General features: G+C 37.9%; 1 protein-coding gene across 1 annotated transcript; it reads right to left on the reverse strand.

The window, feature by feature from the left end:
- Window positions 1–14,671: 14,671 nt before the first annotated feature.
- LOC148193481 (uncharacterized) lies at window positions 14,672–17,523 on the reverse strand. The gene is made up of 6 exons (XM_088099432.1): window positions 17,392–17,523; window positions 17,072–17,220; window positions 16,495–16,951; window positions 15,497–15,751; window positions 15,150–15,442; window positions 14,672–14,687 (listed from the first exon to the last, which is right to left on the reverse strand). The coding sequence occupies exons 1-6, from the start codon at window positions 17,521–17,523 to the stop codon at window positions 14,672–14,674; spliced, it is 1,302 nt and encodes a 433-aa protein (XP_087955558.1).
- Between the last annotated feature and the right edge of the window lie 5,632 nt (window positions 17,524–23,155).

A 23,155-nucleotide genomic window follows, 5' to 3' on the forward strand; every position in this document is an offset into this window, starting at 1 on the left:
TGGAGGAGCATGATGAGGCTGCTCCTGTGCTGGTTGTGGTGTCCTCCTATGCATCCTAAGAGGCTGCGGTGGTGGCAACGGTACTCCTACCTCATCCAATGCACAATACTGATTGTAATAGGAAGCATCAATCTCCTTTCTTGGACGCTCCAATGGTGGTGAGGATACCTTAACACCCGTAATTTCACACAGATGAGTGATCAAAGAGGGGTGCCTTAGAGGTGCCTTGTTACTCACAGAATGAACGCAACCTTGAATTTCCATGGCTATCACTTGCCCAATATTAATGTTCAACCCCCTAAGAATACAATAGAGGAGTATGACCCTGTTGGTTGTGATGTCTGACACATGAGAGTAGGGTTGTACATTGGCATGTGTGAATGCCATCCAATATTTGACCAGAGGTGTCAGATACGATCTTCTGATGTGCATAGGCGCCTCTTGCCTTTTTCTCTGAAAATGTCCTTCAGGCATACATAATACCCTCTCCACATCAGCAAAATCAGGACCTTCGTCAATAGTCAATTCGAACTGGCAATGTTCTCTAGTCCATCAATGCCCAAAAACCTATTAATTGTTTCAGCATCATAAGGTATCCTCTTACCCCTCACATAGCTCGAGTACTACAGAGTCTCAGTGCCAAAAGCCCTTGCATTTGTATAAAGCTCTCTTACCACTACTACATTAGCCAGTGTTGGGTAAGAAGCCACGTTCTCCCATCCTCTTCTTTCCAGTTCTCTTCTAAACTGTGGGGCTAATGCTGGTATGAGTCCTACTTTTCTCTCCATCAATAATCTCCTATCCTGCATTACGAGGAAGTACCTGTCATGTGCAGTGGAGAGAAACTTGTTTGGTTCTTTGTCCTTCCTCTTATTTCTAATGGTCTTCACCCTTTTTCCTGATGAAGAAGTCATTCATGCACCACACAATTTCACAAAACAACAAATATCATCAAGCATTAGTACATGAAATTAAAACAACTCCGAACACTGCTTCTTAATAACGCTGAGGGAAAAACAGAGAGCCCGCAGTGTCACCTGCTTCTTAAAAACCCTAACAGCAAAAAGTCACGCTCAGCGCCCCTTAAGGGCGCTAAGCGGCATGCGTGACTTAGGTCCCCTCTCTTCTTGGCTTGTCTTGGGTGTTCCTAGTTAAGGTCCCTCGACTTCCACTTCAAATTTTCATAATTCCATGTATTTTTCACCCAACTCACACATCAACACTCACCCAAAACATTGAATCTCTCTACACCCCTTAAACATTCAACAATCAGCACAAAGATATGAGTTTAGAAAACTGGGTTGCCTCCCAGCAAGCGCTTGTTTAACGTCACGAGCCTGACCCAATAACTCTTCAAACACCCATCAGTAAGTTTCTGATAGCATAGTATCCTTCAATAGATACTCATTCACCTAGCATCCATCAGTAGATGATGTGCCATAGCAGACTCATGACCAAAAAGAACAAAAGTTTAAAATTACATCACCAACTGGAAAAAAATTAAAGTGTTCAAATCACTGGGCTGCGTCCCAGCAAGCGCTTCTTTAACATCACTAGCTTGACCCAATAAAGCTCAAGTCACTTCTTTCATGTTGATGTTCTTCTTTTTCCTCTCACCCACGTCATGAACATCTTCTTGGTCATATTTTTTACTCTCCTTGAGTACGGAGCTTCAATCTCTATGACTCCATTATCTTTAAGCTCTTTAACAACACACACTGTGCCCTTGAATCTCACTAGTGCACCAAGTTTGAGTTGTTCATCCACCGAGTCATGATGAACCATCTTTCCTTCGTTGTCTTTTTCTTCTCCTTCCTTAACCTGTGACAAGAAAAAATTTTTACCTTTGATATCCGGCTTGGCACCTTTTAGGCTAGTCACTGGTGCATCTTCATCTGCAGCTTTATAATTGGTCTTCCTCACTTGATTCTGCTGCTCAGCATTGAAGACATCAAAGATCACCTCCTCTTATTGGTCTTTAAGTGCTATCGTCCCATCATCCACATTGATGATTACCTTGGCCGTTTTTATGAATGGCCTTCCAAGAATAATAGGAGTCTTCACATCTTCCTCCATTTCCATCACTACAAAATCAACCAAGAATCTAAGTTTGTTTATGCAAACCACAACATCTTCCGCCACACCATAGGGCTTTTTGGTAGATCCACCTGCTAGTTGCAAAGTAACCTTTGTAGGCTTCACTTTAAGACCATCAATCTTCTCTAGCACAAATAAGGGCATCAAATTAATGTTTGACCCTAAATCAATTAGGGATTTCCTTATATTATCATTCCCTATGATGCAAGGAATAATAAAACTTCCTGGATCTTTAACTTTTGGAGGAAGCACCTTCTATAAAATAACACTGCAATTGCCCTGTACATCAATAGTTTCCTCATCTATATATTTCTTCTTTTTGAGGAATCTCTTCAGAAATTGTACATACACAAGAACCTGTTGCAATGCTTCAACCAAAGGAATTTTAATCTCCAATTTCTTGAAGATTTCTTTAAAACACCCTAATTGCTTCTCCTTTTCTTTTCTGCTACACTCCTTAGGGTAAGGAAGAATCTTTTCAACTTTTTCAATTTTTTTCTCTCCCCTCTTCTTTTCTTTTTCTTTTCTCTCAACCTCACCTATTCTCTCTTCTTTTTCTTCTTTTAATTCAACTCTTTCTTTTCTCTCCTCTACTCTCTCATCACTTATGCTCATAATAGCTTTACATTCTTCCTTGGGGTTAACCTCAGTATTAGCCCAAAATTTCCTCTCAACTTTATCCTCCAACTTCTTGGCCAATTGACCCACCTACATCTCCAAATTCCTTATAACACCTTTAGTGTTCTTGTAGTTGGAGATAGTTACCTGCATAAATTGTTGAAAGGTTTCTTCAAGATTTGAAGTTCTGTCAGATAATGCAGAGATCTATTGTCATTGTGATTGTTGCTGTTGTGGTCTATTGAATTGTCCTACTTGCCCAGATTGCCTAAATTGATCTTGACCCATACTTGGGTGAGGTTTCCACCCTTGGTTGAAATTACCTTGACGAAATTGATTGCCCATATAGTTGACGTCTTCTTGGGCCTCCACTGGAAAAGCACATTGACTATTGATATGATCACCACCACATAATTCACATAGTTTTTGTTCAACCTGTGAAACATTTTGTAGCTCCTTTGGCAATTGAGAGAGTTTCTTTGTCAAATTCTCCAATTGTTGAGTGATAATCTTATTTTGTGCAAATAGAACATCATGAGATTGTAACTGTAGGACTCCCTTCTGCTGAGATGAAGCTCCTTTTTCATTATGCATCTCATTGTCATTAGTAGCCATGTTGTCAATTAATTCACAGGCTTCCTCTGGAGTCTTATTTGTTCAAGAACTTTGCAACCACACCTTCCCATTTAGTAAAGCTATCTTCCAGGAAAGAATTCAACCATAACTTAGCATTGCCTACCAATGAGAAAGAAAACAAACTAAGCTTTATAGCGTCATCCGACACTCCATTGATCTTTATAGTGTTACAAATCTCATTGAAAGTTGTTAGATGCTCATATGGACTTTCATGACATAATCCATTAAATTAGTTGTTCTTCACCTTGTATCAATGTAGGCTTTACCTCCATGTTTGGCATTATTAAAATGATGAGGGCCAACAACTGTTGTGTAATCTGCCAGAGTGCGTCTGCCATTATTTTCTCCAGCCATCTCTTTAGTGTTCTGGTCATATCCTTGCGGTGAAGGTTGTAAAAGTGTCTCTAGAGAAGGGAACAATTCTCTAGATGTTCGAATTCTCCTCCTCCTTCTGCTTTCGTCCAATCCTTCAAGAAGAGGTTCTGAGGTTTTCTTGCTTCTAGTTCTAATTCTATCCTGCATACACAAGAAAACAAAACCCTAGAAAACACTGTTAGAACAAAACAAAAACAAAATTAAAATAAAAACAAAAAAAATCAAGTCAAAGTTAATCAATAATCACACAAATAGAATATTTAAACCACGAGTCCCTAGCAACGGGCCAAAAACTTGTTAAGACTCCGGCAAGTGTCGTATCAAGTAATAAACATGGTAAGACAAGGTATCGTTTCCCTAGAGACTCACGGCCTAAACAATTATGTGATTTCATGATTAAATAACACTTGAAAACAAACTCTTTTGGGTTTAGAATGCAAATACTAAAAAGTAAATATGCATGCAATTTGATCAACTGGACAAAAGTGCAAAGATGAACGGATTTGATATTATGGAATGAATATGTTGTTGGGGTTAGATTTCACCTAGTTTACTCTCATGTATATACAAATTCTACTTCTTCATTAATGTCAATGTCATTCTCTAAAATACTTAAAACCCGATTCCTCGGCGAAGAAATCCTATCCTTAACTATTAGTTCATACGATTTTTAACATTCCTAATAATTAATTCTAAAGAAGAAAAGCTTAAGACAACCATAACTCATACCCCCATTCCTGAGCAATACTGCTTCTGGGAACAATTCTCCGGATCATGAATTGTAAGATACCTTTCGGTACTCATGCATATCATACATCATGCTAAAGAATAAATTAAACAAAGGAAGCATTACGCAAAGAAGATTTACCCTAACAATTAGTAAAGGAAGCATATATAATTAAGAATCAATTCAATACATGAGAGTTTACAAAGGTTACATCATCCCCAATGTTAACCCTCGACAAGTGTAACCGAATCGTATCAAGTAATAAAAAATGGTAAGACCAAGTATCGTTTCCCAAGAGACTCACGACACTAAACAGTTATGTGATTACTCAACTAATTAAGACTCTAGAGAAATATTTTGGGGTTTTTGAATGCAAATGCAATAAAATAAACATGAATGCAATTTGATCAATTGATTTTAAACATAAGAATGAATGAATGAAGTTGATGATATTGTTGTTGGGGTTTAGATTTCACCTAATTTACTCTCATGTATTTATAAATTCGTCTTTCTTCATTAATGTTAATGCCACTTTCTAAATTACCTTAAACGCAATGTCTTGTTTACAATGTCTTGGTGAAGAAAGCATACTCACAATCACTAGTTTACAATGTCTTGTCTCCCTAGCAATTATTCATGCATTATTTTGAACAGAAGTTTAAAGGTAACCAACCATCATATTCCCATGTCTAGGTTTATACTACTATTGGGAGAATTCCCCAGATCGTGATTTGCAAGATATCTCTTAATAACAATCCTAGGGAGAGAAGAGAAGAGCTATCACATCCCCAAATCGTGCAACCCTAAGAGTACGAAATCTCCTTATACTTACAAATAAAAAGATTTATGCCATACATGAATCAAACATCACAAGCATTTGAGCAAAGAAGAATATCTCTAACAATTAATGAAAGAATCATATATCAATAATAAGAATCAATTCAAATTAAAGAGACTTTAAGAGGTTACATCTTTTCCAACAACAAATAAGGTTTAGTTCTCCATCGTCATGGAAAAACTAGATGAACAATGGAATGAAAGAATGAAAGAGATAGAAAAAAACCCGAGAAAGAGAAGAGGATAGTCGTTACCATCCCCAAATCTACCCCTAAGGGGTGAAAAATGTGTTTTTGTGTGTAAGCCATCAAAAGATACTAACCCTAGGAAGACTAAAACCTTATATAGACTTCTAAATATTACAAAAAAGTAAGTTGAAGCCCATAAGAATGTTGCTCAGCGGTAAATACCACTCAGCGATAAGTGCGTGACTTTTATTCTGCCCCTCAGCTGCAGTTGTTCCCCTCAGCGGTGATTGCGGGTCTCCAAAGTGCCGCTCAGCGGTAAATGGCGTTGAGCGGTACTTGCAGCTTCTTCCTTTTATGCACTTTTTCTTCCTTTTCTGAATCCAACTCCTAGCTGCTTCACTTTTTTCACTTAATTCATCTTAAAACCTGCAAAAACAAAGAAATCAATCATAAAACCTGTCTAACTCTCTTATTTCCAAAACTTCAACAAAAACATGATTCCAAGCTAGTTTCTAAGTCATAAAGGTTGTCTTTAAGGTCAAATTTAAGTATAAAAATAATAGTTTTTCAACTGTTATCACAACCCCAAACTTAGAACTTTGCTTGTCCTCAAGTAAACAAGATGTAACTCAATCTTCCACCAATCCATACAATGGTTCACCACATTCAAAACTTCTTTTCTCAAGACAAGTAAATACTCAAATCAGCTCGTCACAAAGAATTTAGTTAAGATGCACAACTGCTTTAGTGTTCACATAATCCCATAATATCCAACAAATGCTATTCTCATGAATGATCAATCAACTAAGCATAGATGAAATTATGAGCTCATGGAATTTGTCCTCTCCAGAAAAACTGTTTCACTCAAACACACAAGTGTATAAGAGGTCACTCATTCACTATACTATCACAATGTCACATGAATTAACTTTGCCTTTCATTTAACCACAATCAAACACATTCACAAGTAAGTGTCATCACAAGGACTTTTCTATGGCTTATAATGTGGCTGGGCTAACAAGAAAATTGTTTTTTCTAGATCGCAAAATCCTTGAGTCAAGTGAATGATCTAAACAAAACCATTCTTCCTTCTTCCCAACTTTATTTTGCATTGAGCCTTTCTCTTTTTCTTTCTCTTCTTCCTTTTTCTTTTTATTTTCACATGCTTAGCTCTTGGCTCAATGCTTATTATTTTCCCTTTTTAGACTTCCCAACAACCCCAAACTTGAACATTTATCAATACCACAATACATCTTCAACTCAACTCAAGGTAAAACGTTTTCAAAAAGGGTTTTCTAATCATGTTCAAGGCTAAGGGTTTAAAGGATAGAACACATAATGTTCTCTTTTAATGGGCTAGAATCATGCATTTTGGCTAAAAAGGGTGATAACAGTTGAAAAACTGTTATTTTCATGCTTAAAACTGATACTAAAAGCAACCTTTAACACTTAGAAACTAGCTTGAAATCATGCTTTTGGTCATATTTTTAGAAATAAGAGAGCTGGATAGGTTTATGCTTGATTTCAGTGTTTTTAAGCAGGTTTTAAGGTGAATTTGGTGAAAGAAGTGAAGAAGGATAGAGATGGAATCAGAAAAGACATAAAAAAGTGCAAAAGGAGAAGCCGCAACTGCCGCTCAGCGGCAGTTTACCGTTGAGCGGCACTCAGGCAGTCACGTTGGCTCCGCTGAGGGGTGAAAAGGCCGCTGAGGGGAGAAAAACAACTCACGCACTTACCGTTGAGCGGCACTATTTTGGGCTTGGGCCTAATTTTCTGTATTTTTAGAATAGTATATAAGCTTTAGGACGTCCTAGGATTTGTATCTTTGGCAGAGACGAAGCAAACACTCTCTTTTCCACCCCTTGAAGGAAGATCTTGGATGCTCAGGCTACCTCCTCCTCTTTCTAGGGTTTTATCTTTCATTCTTTCATTATTGTTCATCTAGTTTCACCATGACTATGGTGAACTAAACCTTGTATTGTTGTTGGGGAATCAATGTAGTCTTGTGAAACTCTCATATATGGAATTTGATTTAATGTCTTATATTAAGATATATGTTTTCTTTCATCTTTAGCCAGGGTTTTTCCTCTTTGCTTATTGCTTGGTTTGTTTAACTCATTCATTGCCATGATTATTGATTTTGTCGATACGGGAACGTACGGGGAAGTCTAGATCCGGGGAATTTCTCCCAATAGCATATTGGTTGCCTTTAAGCTCCTGCACTTTAAGAACTAATTACTAGGAATGCTAGGAATTGTATGAACTCGTAATTAGGGATAGGCCTTCTTATAAGGTGATTTAGAGAGTGGCATTAGCATTGATGATAAGAATGATGAATTCCTAAAAGTATATGAGAGTGGATAAGATGAAATTGATAACCCCAACAACATACTCATCCACCTAATTCATTGAAGTGTTTGTATTCTGTTTTTCTCCATTGATCAAATTCATGCATACATATTTAATTATTGTCTCTTGCATTGAAACCTACAATCTATTGTTTACAAGTCTTAAATAATCAACAAATCACATAGCTAAACTAGGCCGTGAGTCCTTTGGGAGAACGACACTTGGTCTTACCGAGTTTATTACTTGATACGATTCGGTCACACTTGCCGATTGTTCAACAAGTTTGTGGCGCCGTTTTTCGGTGTTCATAAATTTGTCATCAAGTTTTTGTTGTCGTTGTCGGGGACTCGTGGTTTAACTAGTTCAATTGTGTGATTATTGATTATCTTTGACTTGAATTTTGAATTTTGAATTTTGAATTTCTGTTTTTATTTTTTCTGTTTTTATTTTATTTTATTTTATTTTCTATTTTTATTTTATCTTCTTATCTCTTATCTTATATCTTCTTTTATATCTTTTTGTGCTAACAAATTTTTCTAGGGTTTTGTTTTCTTGTGTATGCAGGAAGCAATCCGAACTAGAAGCAAGAAAACTGCAGAACCTCTTCTTGAAGGTTTAGACGAGAGTAGACGGAGGAAAAGAATTCGTACATCTAGAGAACTTTTTCCTCCTCCGGAAACTCTGTTACAACCATCACCATAAGGTTCTGAACATAGCATTGAGAATATGGAGAATAATAATGCCAGAAGAACTCTTGCAGATTACACAAATATAGCTGGACGTCAACACTTTAACAACATAGCAAGACCAAGGGTCAATGCAGTCAACATGGAGGTTAAGCCAGCATTAATCCAACAGGTGAAGAGTAATCAATTTAATGGGTTGTCTCACGAAAGCCCATATGAGCACCTCACAACTATTAATGAGATCTGCAACACGATGAAAATAAATGGGGTGCCAGATGAAGCAATCAAACTTAGCTTGTTTCCATTCTCACTAGGAGGCAATGCTAAGCTTTGGTTAAATTCTTTTCCAGAAGAAAGCTTTACAGAGTGGGAAGCAGTGGTGACCAAGTTCCTAAACAAATACTTTCCACAATCAAAAGTAAATAAAGGAAAGCAAGAGATTTCATCATTCAGGCAAGGCATGGAGGAATCACTGGGGCATGCATGGGACAGGTATAAAAGCTTATTAAGAAAGACACCCACGCATGGCTTTGATGATGTGGAAGTAGTCCTAATCTTCCTTGGAGGTCTTTGTTCACAAACCAAGATGATGCTTGATGCCTCAACAGGAGGAAATATCAAATGGAAAACTCCAGAGGAAGCTACAGAAATCATTGACAATATGGCTACTAATGACAATGAACTCAACAGTGAAAGAGGAGCTCCTATACAACAAAAAGGAGTTCTACAGTTACAAACTCATGATGCCTTGCTAGCACAAAATAAGATACTAACTCAACAATTGGAAACTCTTACGAAAACACTTGCACAACTACCAAAAGAGTTAAAGACTGTTGCATAGGCTCAATCACAGTTGTGTGAAGTATGTGGAGGTGACCATATCAATGGTCAATGCACTTTTCCAGTAGAAGAATTAGAGGATGTAAACTTCATGGCCAATCAATACCGTTAAGGGAATTTTAATCAAGGGTGGAAACCACACCCAAGCATTGGTCACGGACAAACTAGGCAAGTTGGACAAACTGGGCAATTCAATAAGCAACAGCAACAACCAACCTTATGGCAACAAATTGCTATACTAAATGAAAGGTCAATAAGGATGGAAGAAACTCTTCATCAGTTCATACAGAAAACTGAGTCTACTCAAAAGAGCACTGAAGCTACTATTAAGAGTTGGGAGACTCAAATGGGTCAGATTACCAAGCAGTTAGAAGAGAGGCCAAACAAAAATTTTGGGGCTAATACTGAGGTTAACCCCAGGGAAGAATGCAAAGTGGTGGAGAGTACAAATGCTGAGAGAGTTGAGTTAAAAGAAAAGAGAGAAAAGAAAGAAAAAGAAGAGAAAGAGAGAGAAAAAGAAAAAGAGAGAAAAGAGAAAGGAGAGAGAAGAGAGATAGAGAGTAATGATATTTTTCCTTTTCCAATAAATCAAGAGAAGCATTTTGATTTTACAGAATTATTCAAGATGGTGGACAATGATGTACCTTGGAATCAGATACTACAACAAATTACAGTTTATACTAAACCTGAAGAAGAAGTCTCTACAAGGAAAAGACGTAGAGATGAAGATACAAAAAAGTATAAAGCTGTTAAAAAGGAGTCATTCCCTCTAAAGGCAAAAGATCCAAGAGGTTTCTCCATTCCATGCGCAATAGGGAAGAAGAGGATAAACAAAGCCTTACTTGATTTAGGATCAAGTGTTAACTTGATACCTTATTCTTTACTGGAGCAAATCAGTGATGTTGATGTGAAGCCTGTAAAGGTTAACTTAGTAATGGCAGATGGATCTTCAAAGGAACCCTGTGGAATCGCAGAAGATATTATAGTTTGTGTGGGCAAACTCCAGTTTTTGGTAGACTTTGTGGTGATGAAGATGGAGACTGAAAGGATACCCATTATTCTTAGAAGACCGTTTATGAAAACGGCCAAAGCTATCATTGATGTGAACGAAGGTATAGTGGTGCTCCAATACAGAGAAGAGAGAGTTGTTGTAGATGTCTTCAAAGATGAGAGGCAGATGTAGGAGGAAGAAGCTAGTCATAAAGCTGCATTTCAAGATGTACTCATGACTAGCTCTCAAGATGAAAAGCCCAAGGTTAAAGGTAAACATTGTTTATTGTTTCAGATACCGGACAAAGAGAAGATTGGAAGAGGAAGGAAAGTTCCTGATGACTGGGTGAAAGAACAACTCCAACTGGGTACACCTGTGAGAGTCAAAAACAAATTGTGGGTTATGAAAGGCTATAAAGAAAAGGAGATGATAGAGATAAAGTCTCCATATTCTAGAAGAGTCAAAATAGTACACCGGAAGCAGTTGAGGAGTTGGTGGAATATGGACATCAACCAGGAAGAAGGAACTTGAACTTTATTGGGTCAAGCTAGTGACGTTAAAAGAGCGCTTGCTGGGAGGCAACCCAGTGATTTAAGAGATTTTAATTTTTGGTTTGGTGATGTAATTTTGAACTTTTGGGTATTTTTGTTTTTGTTATAAGTTTGTTACAGGGTTTACATCTACTGATGGATGTTAGGCAGAAGAGTATCTACTAAAAGATACTATGTTTGTATACACCTACTAATGGGTGTTGGTAAGAAAGATTTGCATCTACTGAAGGGTGCTGGAGGATTTTGGGTCAGGCTCGTGACGTTAAACAAGCGCTACCTGGGAGGCAACCTAGTTGATTGATTTTATCTGTATTGTTTGTTTTGATTTTGCTTTAGTTGCATGATAGAGATTGAATGTTTGAGTGTTCCGAGAACTTACTTGCAGGGAACAAGTGAGGGGCATGAGTAGAAGGCACCTAGGGTAAGTTAGGAAGAAGAAAAGCACAACACGAAAGTGCCGCTGAGCGGTAGTGTCGTAAAATGGGTTTAGGATTCCCCTTAGCGGAACTCGAGCCCATTAGGGTATTTTTATACCTTAAGTCACACTTTGGCCTCTATTTTTAGATTCTTCTCTGCACACACACTCCTAAACATTTTTCCAAAGGTTCTCTACATTTTCCCTTTCATTCCTCTTTAGAAAATCTCCCTTCCACTCACTTTCTCACTAGTTTTCCATCTAAGTTTGGGGTTGGGAGAGAGCATCATTGATGGGGCTGAGTTTTTCAAAGCACTAGAGTAGGATTTGTTTTATCATTCACTTATGTTTTTAGAATAGGGTTTGATGTACTCAATTGGAAACTTTGTCTGGTATGATGGTTTGCTTATAATTGTGATTGTTTGATAAGTGATGCTTGATGATACTTTGATATGGATTGAGGTTGAGATGTACATTATATGCTTATACAAGTGGTTCACAAGCTTTGTGAACAAATGCATGATATTATGATTGTGATTGTGATATTAAGCAGGATGTTTATGTCAAATATGAATGAGCTTTAATGTGAGGTTTTGATCTTCAGAGTTTTTGTGATTGAATGTTATTCCTTTGGAAACATGAATGACTTTGCCTAGGTTTTCTATGATTGAATTACTTGCTTGTTTGCATCATATGATCAAGGCCATTTGTTGGTAACCCTTATATTAGCCAATTTCATGATTAGCCACTAAAAGAGAACACTATGTGTTCTATCCTTTGAACCCTTAGCCTTGAACATGATTTGGAAACCCTTGTTGAAAAGCTTTACCTTGAGTTAAGTAGAAAATATTTTGTGGTATTGACAAATGTTCAAGTTTAGGGTTGTTGGAAAATAGAAAGGAAATTGAAAGCATTGAGCTAAGTGCTAAGAAATAAGTATGTGAAAAGAAAAAGGAAAAAGAGAAAGAAAAGAAAAGAAAAAGCAAAGCTCAATGCAAAAGAAAGTTGGGAATAAATAAGAATGATGGTGTTGATATGATTCTCTTAACTCAAGGGTTTTGTGATCCAGAAAAACCAATTTTCTTGTTAGCCCAGCCACATTATAAGCCATTGAAAAAGTCCTTGTGATGATGCATGCTTGTGAATTTATTTGATTGTGGTTAAATGAAAGGCAAAGACGATTCATGTGACATTGTGATAGTAGATTGAATGAGTGATTACCTCTTATACACTTGTGTTTGAGTGAAACACTTTACCTAGTGAGGAAATATTCATTGAGCACATGAACATCCATGTTTAGTTGATTAATCATTCATGAAAAATAGCATTTGTTGGATATTAAGTGACTTTGTGAACACTAAGGCATGTGCACGTCTTGATTGAAATCTTTGTCATGAGTTTGATTGAAGTCTTTACTTATCTTGAAAAGAAGATTTTTGAATGAGTGAACCATTATAAGGATTGGTAGAAGATTGAGTTACATCTTGTTTGCTTGAGGACAAGCAAAGTTCTAAGTTTGGGGTTGTGATAACAGTTGAAAAACTGTTATTTTCATGCTTAAAATTGATACTAAAAGCAACCTTTAACACTTAGAAACTAGCTTGAAATCATGCTTTTGGTCATATTTTTAGACATAAGAGAGCTGGACAGGTTTATGCTTGATTTCAGTGTTTTTATGCAGGTTTTAAGGTGAATTTGGTGAAAGAAGTGAAGAAGTATAGAGATGGAATCAGAAAAGACATAAAAAAAGTGCAAAAAGAGAAGCCGCAATTGTCGGTCAGCGGCACTTTATCGCTGAGCGGCACTCAGGCAGTCACGTTGGCTCCGTTGAGGGGTGAAAAGGCCGCTGAGGGGAGAAAAACAACTCACGCACTTACCGCTGAGCGGTAGTTTACCGCTGAGCGGCACTATTTTGGGCTTGGGCCTATTTTTTTGTATTTTTAGAATAGTATATAAGCTTTAGGACGTCCTAGGATTTGTATCTTTGGCAGAGACGAAGCAAACACTCTCTTTTCCACCCCTTGAAGGAAGATCTTGGATGCTCAGGCTACCTCCTCCTCTTTCTAGGGTTTTATCTTTCATTCTTTCATTATTGTTCATCTAGTTTCACCATGACTATGGTGAACTAAACCTTGTATTGTTGTTGGGGAATCAATGTAGTCTTGTGAAACTCTCATATATGGAATTTGATTTAATGTCTTATATTAAGATATATGTTTTCTTTCATCTTTAGCCAGGGTTTTTCCTCTTTGCTTATTGCTTGGTTTGTTTAACTCATTCATTGCCATGATTATTGATTTTGTCGATACGGGAACGTACGGGGAAGTCTAGATCCGGGGAATTTCTCCCAATAGCATATTGGTTGCCTTTAAGCTCCTGCACTTTAAGAACTAATTACTAGGAATGCTAGGAATTGTATGAACTCGTAATTAGGGATATGCCTTCTTATAAGGTGATTTAGAGAGTGGCATTAGCATTGATGATAAGAATGATGAATTCCTAAAAGTATATGAGAGTGGATAAGATGAAATTGATAACCCCAACAACATACTCATCCATCTAATTCATTGAAGTGTTTGTATTCTGTTTTTCTCCATTGATCAAATTCATGCATACATATTTAATTATTGTCTCTTGCATTGAAACCTACAATCTATTGTTTACAAGTCTTAAATAATCAACAAATCACATAGCTAAACTAGGCCGTGAGTCCTTTGGGAGAACGATACTTGGTCTTACCGAGTTTATTACTTGATACGATTCGGTCACACTTGCCGATTGTTCAACAAGTTTGTGGCGCCGTTTTTCGGTGTTCATAAATTTGTCATCAAAGGGTTACCAACAAATGGCCCTGATCATATGACACATACAAGCAAGTGATTCAATCATAGAAAACTGGGGCAAAGTCATTCATGCTTTCATTATAATAGCATTCAATCAAAGCTCTAGATCTCAAAACCTAACATATGAGCTCATTTAACTATTCCACATACACATCCTGCTTAGCATCATAATCATAATCACAACATCAGGCATTTGTTCACAAATCTCGTGAACCACCTGTATCTCAGCATATAATGTGCACATTCTCAACATCAATCAATATCAAAGCATCATCAAGCATTACTTATCACACAAAAGTCACAAGCAAACCATCATAGCAAACAAAGTTTCAAATTGAGTACATATAACCCTATTCTACTAGAAGAAGCAAATAAGTTCAACAAATTTAGAATACTAGGGTGCCTCGCAGGTAGCGCTTGTTTAATGTCTCGAGCCTGACCCAAAATCCTCCAGCACCCATCATTAAGTGCAAACGAACATAATATCCTTCAATAGATACTTTTCCACCTAACATCCTTCAGCAGATGCAAACCCTGTAACAAGTTTATAACCAAAACAAAAATACTAAAGGTTCATAATTACATCAATAAACCAAAATAAACGTTCTTAAATCACTGGGTTGCCTCCCAACAAGCGTTCTTTTAACGTCACTAGCTTGACCCAATAAAGTTCAAGGATCAACCAACATCATCATCGTAGACAACTGCTCTACTTCTCCTCCCAGATAATGCTTGAGACGTTGGTCATTCACCACTCAGCTTCTCTGTTGATCATTACCAGTTGGATCAACCAATTCAATTGCTCCATGTGGTCGCACACTTTTCACTATGAATGGTCCTGACCATTTTGACTTTAACTTTCCAGGAAAAAGCTTCAATCTCGAATTGAACAATAGCCCCTGTTCCCCTAGAGTTAAAACTTTTTTTACTAACTTCCTGTCATGATAGAATTTTACCTTTTCTTTGTAGCTTCTGGATGAATCATATGCATGCAACCGCATCTCTTCAAGTTTCAGCATCTTCCTTCTATGCTTATTGTGAGTTTCAGAAGGATCAAAATTCAAAACTTTAAGCGCCCATAAAGCTTTGTGCTCCATCTCCACTGACAAATGACATGCTTTCCCATAGACTAGCTGATAAGGCGATAAACTCATAGATGTCTTCATTGCAGTCCTGTATGCCCAGAGAGCATAATCAAGTTTTTGTGACCGGTCCTTTCTTAATGCAGCAACTGTTTTTTCTAAGATTCCCTTGATTTCTTTGTTATACAACTCAACTTGCCCATTAGTCTGTGGATGATAAGGTGCAGCTACGTTATGTCTCACACCATAATGTTTGAGTACCTTTGCTAGCTGGTAATTACAAAAATGAGATCCTCCATCACTAATAAGTACTCTAGGAGTTCCAAAGCGTGAGAAGATCTGCCTCTTTAGAAATTTAATCACAGTGCTTGCATCATTTTTGGGACACGCCAATGCCTCTACCCATTTGCTCACATAGTCCACTGCCACCAAAATATATTCATTATTGAAAGATGGTGGAAATGGTCCTACAAAGTCAATGCCCCAGCAATCAAAGACTTCAACCTCTAAAATGCCCTATAATGGCATCTCATGACGTCTTGAAATAGTCCTAGTTCTTTGACTTCTGTCACAATTCCTGGCATGATTATGAGCATCTTTAAATAGAATAGGCCAATAAAAACCTGACAGGAGAACTTTTGTTGTTGTTTTGTCCCATTGAAATGTCCTCCATATGGTGAGTCATGACAGTGCCAGAGAATTCCTTCTGCTTCTTCATTTGTCACATATCACCTCAAAAGATTATCTCCTTCAATTTTGAACAAATAAGGATCACCCCAGATAAATTGTTTGGCATCATGCAAACATTTCTTTCTTTGTTGCCAATTAAGATCTTCTGAAAATATTCCTGCAGCTTTAAAATTGGCCATATCAGTAAACCACGACCTCTTTTGAATGTACATGAGTGTTTCATCTGAAAAAGACTCCTAGATTTCTGCTTCTTTACTAGTAACCTTAGTGTTAACCAACCGAGATAAATGATCAGCAATAAGATTCTCACTCCCCTTCTTATCACGGATTTCAACATCAAATTCTTGCAACAACAGTACCCATCTAATCATACGTGGCTTAGAATCTGACTTTGTCAACAAATATTTTATAGTTGCATAATCTGTGTAAATAATCACCTTAGACCCAATGAGATAAGGTCTAAATTTCTCCAAAGCATAAACTATGGCTAGAAACTCCTTCTCAGTAGTAGCATAATTCAACTAGGCATCATTTAAAACTTTGCTAGCATAATAGATTGTGTGAAATACCTTTTCTTTTCTCCGACCAAGTACGGCTCCTATTGCATAATCACTAGCATCACACATTAGTTCAAAGTTCTGATTCCAATCTGGAGCTACAATCACTAGAGCCGACACCAATTTACTTTTCAAGATATCAAAGGCTTTCAAACATTCTTCATTCATCACACAAGGTATATCTTTGACCAGTAGATTACTCAATGGTTTTGCAATTTTTGAGAAGTCTTTAATAAATCTTCTATATAATCTGGCATGGCCTAAGAAGCTTCTGATTCCCTTCACATTTGTTGGCGGAGGAAGTTTCTCAATAACCTCTACTTTGGCTTTATCAACTTCAATCCCCTTAGCAGAAATCTTGTGTCTCAACACAATTCCTTCTATTACCATGAAATGACATTTCTCCCAGTTAAGCACAAGATTTATTTGAACACATCTTTTGAGAACAACATCTAAATTCGCCAAACACCTTTGGAAAGAATCTCCAAAGACTGAAAAATCATCCATGAAGACTTCAATGCACTTCTCTATGAGATCTGCAAAAATTGCCTGCATACACCTTTGAAATGTGGCTGGAGCATTACATAACCCAAATGGCATCTTTCTGTAAGCAAAGACACCAAAAGGACAAGTGAATGTCGTCTTCTCTTGATCTTTTGGATCTATCACAATTTCATTGTATCCAGAATATCCATCAAGAAAACAATAACAAGCCTGACCTGCTAATCTCTTTAGCATCTGGTCCATGAAAGGAAGAGGAAAATGATCATTCCTAGTGGCTTTATTTAGCTTCCTGTAATCAATGCACATTCGTCATCCAGTAACAGTCCGAGTAGGAATAAGCTCATTCTTCTCATTATAGATTATTATCATTCCACCTTTCTTTGGAACTACTTGTACTGGACTTACCCATTCACTGTCAGAGATTGCATAAATGATATCAACTTCCAAGAGCTTCAATACTTCTTTTCTAACCACCTCCTTCATGACAGAATTTAGCCTTCTTTGTAGTTGAGCACTCGGTCTATAGTCATCTTCCATAAAGATCCTGTGCATGCAATAAGTTGGACTTATACCTTTAAGATCTGAAATTGACCACCCAATAGCTTCTTTGTTGGCTTTTAACACTAGTGCAGAAAGGGGTTTTAACGTCCGATATTTTGGCCTTTTGACGTCCGCCGTACGCCCGACGTTTATGTGGGTGACGTCGCTCAGACGTCCGTTGTGTGAGGACGGACGTCTACATGAACGTCCGTTGTGCCAGGACGGACGTCTACATGAACGTCCGTTGTGTCAGGATGGACGTCTACATGAACGTCCGTTTTGTCTGGACGGACGCCTATGTAAACGTCCGTTGTGTCTGGACGGACGCCTATATAAACGTCCGTTGTCTCAGGACGGACGTTTATATATACGTCCGCCTCCTCCCCCGGACATCTACCTTGCTGAAATGTTTTAGGTAGGAGCTGGAGGGTGGACGTCCGTGTGTGCACTGACAGACGTCTATAGACGTCCGACTGTGCACTAACGGACGTCTACTGGGCGTTTTTTTTTTTAAAATTAGTTTATTTTTTCAATAAAACCACACCTGAAAAGCAGAAAAATGTCCCAGAACAATTTTGCAATAATATAAAAATGCGTTTTATATAAACAAAGTTCTACTTAATGTGGAGTTCAATCCACTACCAAACTATCAACATAAAACTTAAACTAAAACTAAACAATGTTCAACAACAAATATAACTATTCCTAACTCCATCTTTGCAGAAGATAAGCGGTCCACTCCTGCCTTATCTGTTTAATTGTGTCTTCTGTAATAGGCGATGTAGTCTTGAAGCGCTGCAAAATTCAACAAAGATTCATTATTGTTTCATATATAGTTGAAGATGAATATGATTTGTAATGTATTTAAGGTATACATCATTACCTCATTCCAGTCATCTGTAATGACTGCTCGAATGATGGTCTTAATCCAACACATCACATAGAAGCCACATTCCCATGAATCTAGCTGGTGGTTACACTAAAATAACAAACTAAATATTTAAGAATTTAGATCATTCAATAACATAAATGAAAAGGAAACTATAAATGACTTACAACCTTTGGATACAAAAGTTGAACCAGTTGACCACGAGATTTACCAATAACTCTGTACAGATTGAAAACACAATGTATAATTAATATGACTATTTTATCATAAAAGTTGAAGGTGAACATCAAATTCAAAGTCATTTTTGGAGAAACACTTACCCTTGAAGCATGGTTCTCAACTCAGTTTTCATCCTCCATTGCAACGAACAAAAAAATATAATTTTACATTGTTTGGGAATGATTACCATCAGCTGCCAGTGCGACCTATCACGAAGGACAAATAGTTATTCAACTAATTAACGAAACTATAATAATAAACTGACCACATATAACAACACCTACCCGTCAATGTATGGCACAAGGTATACGTCTCTTTTTGACTCATCCATCCATGTTTGCAAATAATCTTGTCTGTTTTGAAGTGTGTTACGAGACGGTTGAATGGTCTGAGGTTCAACAAATCCATACATGGAAGACCGACCTTGGTCTACAACGATTGTGTCCATGTACCTAAAACAACAAAGTTAAGTTGTTAGAAACTATATAACAATGTAAATAAAAGTAATATGAAAGACCAAATTGACTAACTTACATGCACCACAGCTGAATGATGGAAATATTCAACATCCTGTCTCCCCCAATCACCTCCAATGCATCAGAAAATGTGATATAAACTGGCACATGTGGGGGAAGACCAAATACCCTCAAATCCCAGTATAGTTCTAATGATGCTTTCTTCAATCTGGGTAATTTTGTCACTAACTTTGATAGAGGATCATCCTCCGCTTCAGCCATCTCATCATCTTCATGTATGACTGTATCATGAATTGGCTGCTTCTGAGGACGTGTGAACTGAAGATAAGAATTTAGGTCAAAGCTTTGTCAACAATTATATGAAGAATAAACATAGAAATACTAAGGAAAAAGACATTATACCTGTGGAGTAGCGATGTGGGACATGATCAATGCTCTAGGCCATGCAATAAATGATCCAATGGCCTCCCCCACAAAGTTAATTTCTGGAGTGGGTATAGGCACCTGAGCCTGGGGATCCCGAACCTCGTCAATGGTCACACGCACATGTTGGGGTAATATGGGAACACCATGAATGGTTTCCCCTCCCTCAAGCACTCGTCCGACAGCCACAATGCGTGGGGGATCCCCATCAACCAACAGCTCATATTGACCGCTATACTGAGTGGGTCTACAGCAGAGCATGATCCTCTAGTGCTGACACGAGGTGGTGTGGGAGTTTCATCGACCCCCATGTTGCCTTGCGTCATGGAATGCAGCTTTTCTTCAAGCGCTCTTTGTATTTGTTTTTGTTCTTGTAGCTGCTCCATGAATCGTTGCTCCATTGATCTCATGCTTTGGTTGAGTCTTTCCTCCCACTGAAGATCCATTTGCCTCAGTGTCTCCTGACTCATTGATTGGGGGGTTTTCTGTGTAGGGCCAAAATAGTCACGAAGACTAATCGCCCCAAGAACTCCACGTACACGTCCTGGGTGCTCGGGCCTTCCAATGGCCGTTGTCAGAATGTCGTCCCTACCTTGGCCAGCAAATGTGCCCTGAGTCTGCTGCTCAACCAACTCATCCTGCACATAAAAAAACCAAGTTACTTAGAAGACATGCTGTGATAGATACACAATCAGTTAACTGCTTATAATTTGAACTTACAATTCTCTGTGAGATCAAGGCAGCTGAGGAAGATGTCATGTTCCCATCAGATTTAGTCCGAGCAGCCTTCCACAGCTCGTACCTAGCAGGTGCAGGTGCTAGGTCTGGCGACTCAAGTCCCAAGGCATCGGCTCTAGACTTTCTCAGTTTCTTCTCCAGTTTTGCATATCCACCTCGTGATAACAAGTGGGGTGCGTCGTTTAACCTTTGTCTTTCTTGGGCGGCTAACCTTTTATCCTGTGAAACCATGTATATAAGTAAGTGTAAAATCATAAAAACTCAATGAAAGACGATCTTAAGAAACATACCTTCCATTCCTCAGACTCTCTAGATGCACGAAACTGCATCCAATCCTCCTCTGTGAAGGTATAATGCTGAGATGGATTTTCATGTTGTCTATCTCCAAAGACATATAGTCGTGTCAGCCTTGTCTTGAAATCCCTCCATCTTATCGCTATATGCGATAACACTTTCTTTCTGATTTGCATTGTGTTTGGAATATCAAAATGTTGTTGTTTAAAACAAAAAACTTGTTACCAAAAGAAAACATAACAGATAAGTATATCACAAATTGCATGAAGTCTAAACATACCTGAACATCTTGCCATAAGAGGTTCTTGTCGACCTCTGGGACGTCATCCCAACATGCATGAAGGATAGAGACATGACTTTTTGCTAACTTGCCCAGATAACTCCTAAACCTATCAGCATTTGGCCCTGATGGATGACCTGATCTGGGGTCAATGTCAACATGCCTCCTCTGACCATCCACGCGTCTGGATGTCACATCTGCCACTCGGGTGACGCCTCGTCCACGTCTGCTCTTTCCCGATCCTGAGTCTGAGGCCGACATACCTGAAAAATTATACAACGTTAGTAATAATTCAATTATGATGAACATACATATAAAGTCAATAAAAGTGAAAATATTAACCTATTAATTAATTGTTTTTTCCCAAATGCCTTCGTTGTGATCACTACGAATTGCCTGCATTACATCGGCAACGTCATCAACTGGGTCTTCAGTGAGTCTACATGCAACAGATGTTGTCTCAAGTATATCAAGAGAATCATCATCATCATGTCCATGCATGTTTCTACCTTCTAAAACCACTGACCATTTGTTATTCGATGGATCACTTACGTAGAAAATTTGTCTTGCTTGACTAGCCATGATAAATGGTTCATCAGTGTAATTCATCTTGTTCAAGTCTACCAATGTGAAACCAAGGTCATCCATCATGACACCAGAATTTATATCAACCCATTTACACTTGAAAACTGGTACTCTAAAAGTGACGTAATCAACTTCCCATATTTCTTGTATTATTCCAAAATAACTGATGGATGCTGTGATTGGATTTTTGTCTTTAGAACTAGCAAAGTGCACAGCCTCAGCTTGTAGTGTGACGCCACTATTTTGAACTCTGCTTTTGTCATCTTCTACCTTTGTCTGAAACGAAATATTGTTTATATAGTACCCACCATATGTAATGACCTCTGTGTTCGGCCCACGAGATAACCTCAATAAAGTTTCAGAAACATGTGGAGTCGCATACATCTTTTTCTTAAACCATCCCAAGAAGGTTTTCACATGTTCATTAAGATGCCATTTTTCACTCATTTTTGGGTTTGCTGCCTTTATTTCATTAACGTGGTCAGAAATGTAAGGAATCACATCAACAGTGTTGTTTAAGACGTACAAATGAGCTTGGTCAATTTCTTTTCTGCTAACACTTTGAATTCTCATACCTCGAACACCCTTACCTTCACATTTTCCTTCATTTTTGCTCTTGGGAAGACCGACGGGTTCACAAGATGGCATATAACTTGAACAAAATTCAATGGCTTCTTCTACAACGTATCGCTCTATGATTGAAGCTTCTGGTCTATACTGATTCTTGACATATCCCTTTAAGATCTTCATGTATCTTTCAACTGGGTACATCCACCTTAAGAAGACCGGCCCACATATTCGAATTTCTCTGACTAGATGAACAATCAAATGTACCATGATATCAAAAAAGGAAGGTGGAAAATACATCTCCAATTGACATAGTAGTCTTATTCCCTCATTTTCCAATTCATCTAAACCTCGAGGGTCAACAACTTTCTTGCAAATGGCATTAAAGAAAAAACTCAGACGTGTCAGAATACCCCTAACAGAAGGAGGTAATATACCTCGAATAACAACTGGTAACAACTATTGCATCAATACATGACAATCGTGAGACTTTAAACCAACTAGCTTTAAGTCTTGCATAGACACAAGGTTACTAATATTTGAAGAATAACCTTGCGGAACCTTCACACTTCTTAAACAATTACAAAAACTTTGTTTTTCTTTTTTGGAAAGTGTGTGACAGGCTGGGGGCAGATAGGTGCGTCTTCCTATTATCTGTGGATGTAACTCAGATCGGATTCCCATGTCAGCCAAATCTTGTCTTGCTTTTATTCCGTCTTTGCTCTTTCCTTTGACGTTTAATAAAGTTCCGATAACACTGTCACAAACATTTTTTTCAACGTGCATCACATCAATACAATGTCTAACATCAAGTTCACACCAATATGGAAGCTTAAAAAATATCGATCGTTTCTTCCAGATGTTCTTTGCAGAGGTACTTTTATGATGTTTTCCAAACACAATGTTAATGTTTTTAACTTCGTTGTACACCTCTTCACCATTCCGGGGTCTGCACACAACCTCATCCTCAGCACTTCCATTAAATGCTTTTTTCAATCTACGATAAGGATGATTACGAGGAAGAAATTTTCGATGTCTTGTATATACTGTCTTCTGACCATGCTTCAACTGAAGGTAACTAGTGTTTTCTTCACATATGGGACATGCAAAATGACCTTTAACACTATAACCGCTCAAGTTTCCATATGCTGGGAAATC

Source organism: Vigna umbellata, chromosome 9 (assembly GCF_029865625.1).
Source record: "Vigna umbellata cultivar VRB3 chromosome 9, Vumbellata_1.0, whole genome shotgun sequence".
In the NCBI taxonomy this organism is placed as follows: Eukaryota; Viridiplantae; Streptophyta; class Magnoliopsida; order Fabales; family Fabaceae; genus Vigna; species Vigna umbellata.

Excerpts from the sequence above, each read along its gene's own strand:
- LOC148193481 (XM_088099432.1), bottom strand. The coding sequence starts at position 17,523 with ATGGAAGATGACTATAGACCGAGTGCTCAACTACAAAGAAGGCTAAAT. Across the intron at positions 16,952-17,071 it reads TACAGAAAGATGCCATTTGG|GTGTTTGGCGAATTTAGATG; the intron begins GTTATGTAATGC and ends TTCTTTCCAAAG. Across the intron at positions 15,443-15,496 it reads GTAATTACCAGCTAGCAAAG|ACTAATGGGCAAGTTGAGTT; the intron begins GTACTCAAACAT and ends TATCATCCACAG.